The following is a 10,225-nucleotide window of genomic DNA, read 5'->3' as shown; positions in this document are numbered from 1 at the left end:
TGCAGATATCAGAACCGAACAAGAACACCGAACTATAGAATCGGTTCGGGTTCGGGCGTATTAGGGTCGGTTATGTCGGGTTTTTCAGTCCGGACCCAAATGTGTGCACCCCTAGAAAGAAGACAAAAATAATAATAAATAAGGAATAAAAAGAAATGTGGTGTACAAAAAAGGCTGGCTCCGATTCAGGAGTACCGCTACTAAACCAACCACCGTGTCTCATCCTCCTCAGACCGAATGACCACCACTCTACCCCGCCGTTCAATATTTCTAGGAATCGACGTCGGCACCGGTAGCGCACGTGCAGGTCTTCTCTCTCTCACACACTTATTTTGAATGTAACAGTTGTGTAGAACACGAGTATATGTAATATCGTGTTAGTTTAGTTTAGGTTTACTCAATCAGTTTTAGTGTTCAATTGCGGAAGATAATATGTATACCTAACTGTAATAAGTCAACTGAGGTGTGCTTCAATTGATGCCAACTTGAAGAATTTTGTTTGAAATTCTGATAGTTTGTTATGACTTTTGTAGCTCAGTTTTGAAAATAAACATCACTCAACTAATTGAATGTAGCATTTGTATACAACACGATTGAGTATCGTATTAGTTTACGTTTTAGTGTTGAATTAGGGAACTTATACATACCTGTAGCCTTTCAAAATCAAGTACCTGTGTTTGTGTACTTAAATTCATGCCAATTTGAAGGATTTGTTTCAAATTGTGATAGTTAATTAAGCGTTTTGTAGCTGAGTATGTGAACCGGTGGAGTTATGAAATACACACACACACACACACACATGACACATGAGTGTGTGTGTGTGTGTAATGTATGCGTAGCTGAAATTGTAGGTATGAGTATCCTGCTGCTTTAGTTTTGATGAATATTTCAGTTTTAGTGTTAAACTGTAGCTTTTCAAAGTCAACTAAGGTGTGTGTACAGTGTACCTAAATTGATGCCAATTTTGAGGATTTTGTTCAAAATTGGTTGATAGTTTGTTTAGAGTTTTTGTAGCTGAGTATGTGACGATGCTGAAAATATATATACATACAAATGCGTGTTTCTATAGGTGCAGACCGCATGTCTAATTGAAATTGTAGGTATGGGTATATTTTGGTGAATAATTGTGTTACAGGTAACCTTTGGAAGTCAACTAAGGTGTGTTTGCATACCAAAATTGATGCCCATTCTAAGGATTTTGTAGATGAGTGTGTGAATTGGTGGGGTGATAACTGATGATGCTGAAAATATATGTACATATATATGTGTGTATATCTATATGTGTGAATAGCTGAAATTGTAGGTATGAGTATCCTGCCTTTTTAGTTTTGGTGAGTATTCTACTTTGGTGTTAAATTATGGAAGATATGCATGCCTGTAGCTTTGGAAGTTAATTAAGGTGTGTTTGCAGACCAAAATCGATGCGCATTCTAAGATTTTTTATGGAAATTCAGATGGTTAAGTTTTTATAGCTAAGCGTGTGAATTGGTGGAGTGTTGATGCTGAAATTAGATACATACATGTGTATCTATATCTATATGTGAATGCAATGTATGCATCCTACCTATGCAGTTGATATCGCCGATATAGGATATAGGTTATCGGTCCCTTGGTAAAATATCGGTCAGAATATCGGTCGGCGATATTGACCGATCTATCACCGATATTCCCGATATCAGTGTTTTAAGTTTTAATTATTAATATTAATTTTTAGTTTTCGATGTTAGTGTTTTAAGTCTTAATCAGTTCATACTTGCTACGATTGTTAGTGTTTTGCTAGCTGCAAAAGGTTAATTTGTTAATGTTAGAGAGTATCCTGAATTATTAGTGTTAAATTAATATATATATATATGAATTTTACATGATATTATAATTACCAATATCCCACCCGATAACCGATATCTCAAATATCGGTCCATGACTGATATCCGATATTTTTCCGCATTAACTGCTTAGCATCCTACTGAGTTCAGCATGCGTCAAAAGTCAAAACTTCCTAGTGATACACCAACACTTGCTTATAATGTTTCTTGGTTACATTCTGTGTCATTCTATCTTCCTGTAATGGAAAATAGACCCACAATATGAACGTGCAGCATGAAGAAAATAAACAAAAAGAATAAAGCATCTTATTTGCAGGATTAGAAACATTGACAGACGGTATTAAGTTATCTTTAATACTACATTAAAAGTCAGAACTGTTTGGAAGATTACCCAAATATATTGTTTGCTATCTGCTAAAAGCAAATGCTAAGCTTAATACTTCGGATACACATTTGCTTATCCACTAGTATCTATAAGGCCCCTTAACAAGGCAAAACGTATTATTAATCAAAAGTTTAGTTATTAATTTGATATTTTGATGTGTTTGCTGATATGAAGAATTTTAAAATAGGATTAAAAACTCACCAGAAGGGAGTATTTTATATTTTTATTTCTAACAAACAGAAGTAATCACTATAGCATTGTTATGTATTGCAGTATTCATAATTTATTGTGTGTTGCAGGCCTTTTTGATGATGCTGGAAAACTTCTAGGCTCTGCAAGCAGCCCGATACAAATTTGGAAAGAAGGTGACTGTGTTGAGGTGATAAACAATAGTTTCTTAGTAGGAATTTAGGCCATGAAAATATCAGGCTTGTATGTTTAATAAATAATATATTCGGAGTTATAATGCTAAAAATGATATTACATTCATCACAAGACGCTTTAATAATTGGACACTGGCCTAATTGTTGTCTCAAAGTGCCTAGTGTTTATTTAATGTGTATTTATTCTGCTTTACGTGCAGTGCATAAATTAGTTTAACATTGTTAATAAACTTGTTGAAAATGTCATGTTTATTTATTTTGTTTTTAAATATTTTGTAATTCCAGCAATCTTCAACTGATATCTGGCTTGCGATCTGCACTGCTGTTAAAAGAGCTTTATCTCTTTCTGATGTTGCGGGTGAAGAAGTAACTGGCATCGGTTTTGCAGCTACATGCTCTCTTGGTTAGTTTATACTTTATTCTAATTCTGTTAGCTAAGAAGTTAGTTATTACAGTTGGCAATTTCAACCTATTTAGTTATGTATGGTTCACATTAAATTTTATCTCTAATGTCTCAAACGAGTAAATAAAAAGCTGAAAGGGATAGGGGTCAAATGGATCGCGATTCGTCTAAAGTTTAATTCTTCTAATGCGTGAATTTCCTAAATCACTTTGTTAAAAAAAGATTATTTTAACTAACATCATTTTAATCTTACTTGTGTACTGTTTGGTGAGCAAGAAGCTGTTGGAAGAACCGAATTGGGTCAGGGGCATAATAGTCTTTTGGTGTCTTATTTAGTTTTTTCGGGCAAAAAGTGTGGTCTGACACAACCAATTTTTGCTTATCCAAAAACTTACCCATTTTGACCCGTTACTCAACCTGCTCATTATTCCACCTGGACCATTTACTCCATCTTTGATCTAATGATATTCAGTTTGATTCTTTTTGCAGTTGCTGTGGATTCCGAAGGTCAGCCTGTTTCAGTATCTTGGAGTGGTGATACAAGAAGAAATGTGATAGTATGGATGGACCATAGAGCTGTAAAGCAAGCCGAAAGAATAAATTCGTTTAATTCACCTGTTTTACAGTATTGTGGTGGTTCAATATCTCCTGAAATGCAGCCACCTAAGGTATTAAGTAGCTAAATATGATTTTACAATTCAAATTTTAAGGGTAAGACCCTACCCTTTTACCAAGTACCCTACCCGGACCCTTTACCCTTTTAGGAAGAAATGTGGACCCGAAACCCTACCCTCTAAACAATAAAAGGGTCGGGTATAAATAAGGGTTTCAAGAGTCCAACCCTTTACCCTTTAAAGCAGTAATCGCAGCTCCTTTTCTGCATTTACTAGTTGCATATCTCATATATGACTTTAATATATAAATCCTTGAACAGTTATACTTTCATTTAATAACACAATAAACTCTAACTTTGAAAGTTTATCAACCATTTGAACCGATGCAAATAATATTCACATTCACAAATTACATGTAGAGAACAATTTCAGTGATTTTCACATATATATATATATATGTTTCCAATCAGTAGTATGCCCTATTATTTTTATTTTTCTTAGTAGTTGGGAAATTTATGATGAATCATATATAAAATACAAACCTCTCCTACATTTCAGATTAATCGCGAATCTGATGCATATTCATCTACAAACTAGTAAACGGGTCAAGGGTTTGAAAAAGGGTCGGACCCTTGAAACCCTTTTACCCTTTAAGGTGAAATTTAAATAACCTTTACCCGACCCATATTATACATTCGAGTCTAATTAAGGGTTTTACGAGTCAGGTAAAAGGGTTTCAAGGGTTTGACCCTTATCTTGCTCACCCCTACTTTCTGTGCTCATATATTTAGTTTAAACCTAATTGTAAATATGTGTAATTATTTCAATATATAACATTTAAAATAATGCAGCTTCTCTTCTTTTCTGTGAGAAATTTTAGTAAGCAATATACACTAAGGAGGCGACGCATGTATGCGTGAGGGTTTTAGGTGAGGGCATTTTTTATCCATTTACGAACACAGGGTTTTGGCACCCATTACAGCACCATCTAAAATGGTATAACATCACAGTTACTTGAGAAGCGTGTTACACTTAAAAAGAAACTCATTTTTTGTAAAAAAAAAAATAATACATCAATATTATACACATGCTAATGAGATGAGAAAAAATGCTTGATTTTATGGTATATATATATATTAATATAATAAAGTATGAAGATTATTTGATTATAAAAAAGTTGGTGTAACTAGTGTTTATTCAAAAAAAAATATCAACACAAGGGGCAAATCTCTCTTTTACGGTTTACCCTTGCAGCCTTAATACATTCCAATTAATTACACAACTGCCATCAATTTAATTGCAGCCATTAAACAGATCTGATCAAGGGCCAAAATTGTTTTCTACATTTTAGGTTATCATTATTTTGTATTTGGTTATGACCCACCAGATGTTCAAGCATTTGACTATTTCTAACTATATAAGGTATTAAGAGATAAATTAACCAAAAAGAAAATGTGTTCAGAAATGGAAGTAAAAGTCTCAAGACTTGATTTAGGTTAAAATGAGGGGTAGATTGGTAATTTGATTTTTGTAGTTTGTTTTATTAAATGAGGTATGAAACTGGCTATTAAAAACGGATTTATTAACATTTATTAATGCTATTGTAGCTTTTGTGGGTCAAAGAGAATCTACAAGAATCTTGGTCAATGACTTGGAGGTGGATGGACTTGAGTGATTGGTTGTCATACAAGTAAACATCGTTCTTTTCTGCAAAATTCCAAAAATACCTTTGATATTCTCACTTACACTTGTACTCTTTACATGTTTTTTATAGAGCAACAGGAGATGATACACGCAGTATGTGCACAACGGTTTGCAAATGGACATATTTAGGTCATGCACACATGCAACATATTGATGAAAACAGCTCTCGGGACATGGAAGCGTGTGGATGGGATGATGACTTTTGGGAAGAGATCGGTCTACGTGACCTTGTTGATGGACATCATGCTAAGATAGGTATATTAACGAACCGAACAAACAAGAACAAAGCATGTTCATGTGCGTTCGTCTAACTCTAACCAAACAAACGATTCGACACGAACACCTAAACAAGTGGGGTTTTCTTGTTCATGTTTGTTTATTTTTGTTTGTTAATGAATGGTTCATGAACTTAAACGAGCGAGCATAACTGAAAAATGAACATATATGAACAAACATAACTGAGCTAAAATAATTTGTTCATGTTCTTAAGAAACTTGTATTAACCAGCAATGTTATATAGTTAAGAAACTTGTATTAATCCGCCATGTTATATAGTTTTTACGAGGGGTGCTTGTATATAATCTGAAAGTGATTATTTGATATTTAAGAGTTTCAAAGTTTAAAACTCATTTTCTTTTAATTTACAGGAAGAAGTGTAGCTTTTCCTGGTCATGCTCTGGGCAGTGGTCTAACATCTGAAGCTGCGAAGGCAAGAAATTTTGTAATGGAGAATTCACATTGATTTCAACTGCCATTCTATTGAGGTTCATTAATTAATAAATTAAGCTAACAAATAATTTTAATTAGGGGAATATGGAACATTTTTGTTTACACTTTTAAGGACTTTCAGTTATGTAATAAATTCTTTCACTCTTATGTTCTTGCTTCAAATATTAGAGAATGGAAATATAAGCGGGCAGGGGTTGGATAGCGGGTCAAAACTGGTACTTTTGGGTGTGGGTTTGAAACAGGTAGGGTTGGGTTGGCACTGAAATTGTTTTGTCCATTGTTATTAATATTTTTGTGTATACAACCGGTGTGTCAAATATAAAACTTGTAATATTTTTGGTATGATCTTTTGTTCAAGTTGCATATATTTTCCGTGGCCAGGTTGACTCGAAATTAGGGGCGTGTAAACAAACTCGGCTTCTTTATTATTTATAAACATTTTTAGTTATGCTTATATATTTCTTCATTATAATTTTTATATAACATATATATCATTTAGTTATGCTTTTATCATAGTTTTATATATAATAAATATTATCATAAAAATGTCCACATAATAAAAATTATATAAATAATAGGCTCGTTTAGGCACGCAAGCTAGTTCGATTTCGGGCTCGATAAGGGAAGCTTGGGCTCGTTTATTAAACAAGCTTCTCTTAAGGCTCGGGCTCGAGCTTGTTTAAGCTCGGTTCATACGAGCTGATCTCAAGTAGCTCACGAGCGGGCTTGGCTCGTTTACACCCCTGCTCGACATCCCATTTGACTTGTTTAGGTTGTTGGGCTTTGAGGGGTTACTCGGTCAAAAACCCACACAGATTAATTTCATTTCATGTGTGGGTCAGGGCTATCTTTTCTCATACTTGGGTTGACCTGCACCCGCCAACCGAAATTAGAACCCAATCAAAAAACCATTTCGGGCTTCATTTGACCCACTTGACCCCTCTCAAAACGGTCAAAATTGCCATCTTTATAAACTCTACTCAGTAGTAGATATTTTTTCCCTTTTTTCCAGGAATTGGGTCTTGTAACCGGGACTCCAGTTGGAACATCACTTATTGATGCTCATGCTGGCGGTGCTGGAGTGATGGAAAGTGTGCCTGAATCTGAAACTAATGGTTACACTTCATGAAATCCGTTTCATATAAATGCTTTATGATTCTTAAATTGTTGTCTTGTTTTCTTATAATATTGGTTTTTCAGAATCTGATGATGATGCTATATGTCGACGTATGGTGCTGGTATGTGGAACTTCCACCTGCCATATGGCGGTTTCAAGGAGCAAATTGTTTATCCCGGGTGTATGGGGACCATTTTGGTCAGGTATTTACATTTTCACCCTAATAACATTAGAATTTACTTGAAAATATACATTTAATTTACTTTCTTTCTAATATGTTTAGCTATGGTTCCTGAGCTTTGGTTAACTGAAGGGGGTCAGAGTGCGACTGGTGCTCTTTTGGATTATATAATTGATAATCATGTTGCTTCTTCACATCTTGCAAATCGTGCTGCTTCCCAAAGTAAAAGTTGATTTTTTAATTGAACATTTGAAATTGTGACATTTCAAATAAAAGAAAACTGTTCTATAGCTGATTCTCTTTTCGTGTAAATCTTTGCAGATATATCCCTTTTTCAAATGTTGAACGATTTACTAACACAAATAATGCGTGACACGGGAACTCCGTTTATTGCTGCCTTAACAGCTGATCTGCATGTTCTTCCTGATTTCCATGGTAACAGGTAAATATCATAATGTAATTAATAATATAAGAAATATATAAACGAGCAGTTCTGGAGCTTAAGAGAGCTCGAGATCGAGCTCGGCTCGTTTACACCTCTACTTTTAACCTGTTATATGCAAAATTAACTTTTTACAAAAATAGCTAAATTTAAGGTTTATGGTTTAGGTCTCCGGTTGCAGACCCAAATGCAAAAGGAATGGTTTCTGGTTTAACTCTTGATACAAGTGAAAGACAGTTGGCTCTTCAATACTTTGCCACTTTACAAGGCCTTGCATATGGGACACGTCATATCATTGAACATTGCAATGAGCATGGACACAAAGTAAGTGTGCTTTTCGTGTGTGCACAATGCTTTGATGCTTTTTAACTTTTTATATAAATTAACCCAGCACAAAATTACAACGTGTATGAACAGGCTAGTTTCATGGTTTTTATGTACATAACCTATGTATGCGTATGTATGAAGCACAAAATATTAAAAATATGAACCTTGATATGAAAAAAAAGGTTTGCTGATTTAGATATGGTTTTTTTGTTCACACAATAGTTTAGTGTTATGTAAGAATCCTCACCCTATATCACACACGCACATATTGAAACACTCCTTACCCTATATTACACACGCATATTGAAACACAACACAGTTGGTTGTGATTGTTATCTAATATGCTACCACCAATTCATTTTTTGTGTTTACAGATTGATACATTGTTTGCTTCGGGTGGACTTTCAAAAAATTCATTGTTCATTCAAGAGCATGCTGACATCATCGGTCTCTCTCACTTCTCCCTCTCTCTCTGTTTCTACGCTAATACTCCATGCATACTAAGTAGAGGGTTCACTTTTGATCCATTTAACCTAAAAATGTGTCAATTATGACCCATTTACCTAAGAATGGGTCAAGTCATGGTTGTTCCTTTACTTCCAATAATGCAAAATTGGTTGATCAGGTCCAAAGTTGCCCAAAGTGGTTGCTACTAAAAATATTTTCAATCATTTATTTTTTTAATTAGATCATTTTTTTAGGAGTGTGGTTATATAATCTTATTTATTACATTAATTACTCTTTATAAATATATTACAAAAGGGACAAAATAAAGTGATGATGGGTTGATCTGACTGGTATATAAAATGTGGCCATTTTTTTCCAGCTACTTAACCCACACATTTTCCACGAATTTAATATTATGAGATTGAAATTTAGTATGATCATTTTTTTCTTCTATACATGACTACTATTTTCTTCGTTTTTTCCAATTTTACATGTAAACATAGTAGTTCATTAATGTTGATCCTTATGACCTGTCACTAGAGGTGCAATTTTGACCGATTGACTTATAATAGTTCTATACGGATCGTATTTCATCTCTAGGTGGTTAACCAAATAACCATGCTGCTTGTTACCCGTTCTGCCTGACCCACCCACTTTGCCACATTTATGTGTCGTTGACTAATGACTAGTCATCTATAACATTCAAAGGCCAACACAAGTTTAATATTTATTCCCGACACATGGTGGTGCAGGTTGTCCTATAATTCTTCCTCGTGAAAGTGAGTCGGTTTTATTAGGTGCAGCTATTCTCGGTGCGGTTGCTTCGAAGAAATATTCTACTCTTAGACACGCCATGAAGGCCCTCAATGCACCTGGTCAGGTACGCATCCAAACGTACCAGCCCATTTAGTACAGGCTGGGCCATTTTAAACCGGGTTTGGTCATTTTAGTAAGGGTTGGGTCATGTTTTTATTTTTGTAATTACAGGTAATACAACCATCAAAAGACCCGAGGGTGAAAAAGTACCATGATGCTAAATACCGCATATTCAGGGACCTTTATGCACAGCAGCTGTCGCATCGATCGATAATAGCTGAAGCGTTGTCTTAAAACTCGAATACTCAACTTTGTTAATGGTTTTCTTGTGTCACTTTGCAAATTGAAAAATGGTTTTAGTTTCGATTGTAGTTTGCCGATGATATAACCCAATGTAATTGAAACTACGGGTCTGTGAAGTTGATTGTTTTCTCTTATAATCGGCCGAACACAATGGACGAAAGGGCTAACAGAGCTCATCTCGTTTAGCTCGAGCTTGAGCTCGGCTCACGTGCAAACATTTTTCGAAGAACAGTACTTTCTGTTTCTTTTTACAAAATAAAATATGTTTCTATATACAAAATAAGTTGACAAAATAAAATTTTCTCAAATGGACATTTTCTTGAAAGTAGTTTTAAAATATTTTCAAAGTACATTACCTTTCTTTTTTTCTTTTACAAGAATAAACATTTTCTTAACTCAAATATTATTTCTTTGCAGATTACTAAACTGTCAACTCTAATGAAATATTTTATTATTTAACTTATTTTATGAAATTAATGCTTTCCAAAACTAAACCCCTTGAATAAAATTTGCCTTTTTTAGAACGGCAGCATTATAAAATTAGATAGATT

The 10,225-nt window shown here is 34.3% G+C and overlaps 1 protein-coding gene across 1 annotated transcript; it reads left to right on the top strand.

Annotated features, from left to right (window-relative positions):
* The first annotated feature begins 246 nt into the window (after window positions 1–246).
* On the top strand, window positions 247–9,720 carry LOC143557530 (uncharacterized). The gene is made up of 15 exons (XM_077046583.1): window positions 247–307; window positions 2,508–2,587; window positions 2,877–2,994; window positions 3,484–3,662; window positions 5,216–5,298; window positions 5,383–5,567; window positions 5,960–6,021; window positions 7,054–7,156; window positions 7,242–7,361; window positions 7,442–7,561; window positions 7,661–7,781; window positions 7,949–8,105; window positions 8,483–8,555; window positions 9,308–9,435; window positions 9,543–9,720. The coding sequence occupies exons 4-15, from the start codon at window positions 3,558–3,560 to the stop codon at window positions 9,663–9,665; spliced, it is 1,380 nt and encodes a 459-aa protein (XP_076902698.1). The 5' UTR covers window positions 247–307; window positions 2,508–2,587; window positions 2,877–2,994; window positions 3,484–3,557; the 3' UTR covers window positions 9,666–9,720.
* Window positions 9,721–10,225: the final 505 nt, after the last annotated feature.

The sequence above is a fragment of the Bidens hawaiensis genome, unplaced genomic scaffold (assembly GCF_021521415.1).
Source record: "Bidens hawaiensis isolate Kalapana, Puna unplaced genomic scaffold, B.hawaiensis_p1.1 tig00019034_1, whole genome shotgun sequence".
Classification (NCBI taxonomy): domain Eukaryota; kingdom Viridiplantae; phylum Streptophyta; class Magnoliopsida; order Asterales; family Asteraceae; genus Bidens; species Bidens hawaiensis.
Note: the sequence above shows the minus strand (reverse complement) of the source record. Positions and strands in the feature narration are given on the sequence as shown.

Bases quoted from the DNA above. Each gene is read 5' to 3' on its own strand.
- LOC143557530 (XM_077046583.1), top strand. From the start codon at position 3,558: ATGGACCATAGAGCTGTAAAGCAAGCCGAAAGAATAAATTCGTTTAAT. The intron at 7,782-7,948 runs GTAAATATCATA...TTTATGGTTTAG, and splicing joins CCTGATTTCCATGGTAACAG to GTCTCCGGTTGCAGACCCAA. The intron at 8,106-8,482 runs GTAAGTGTGCTT...TTGTGTTTACAG, and splicing joins GCAATGAGCATGGACACAAA to ATTGATACATTGTTTGCTTC.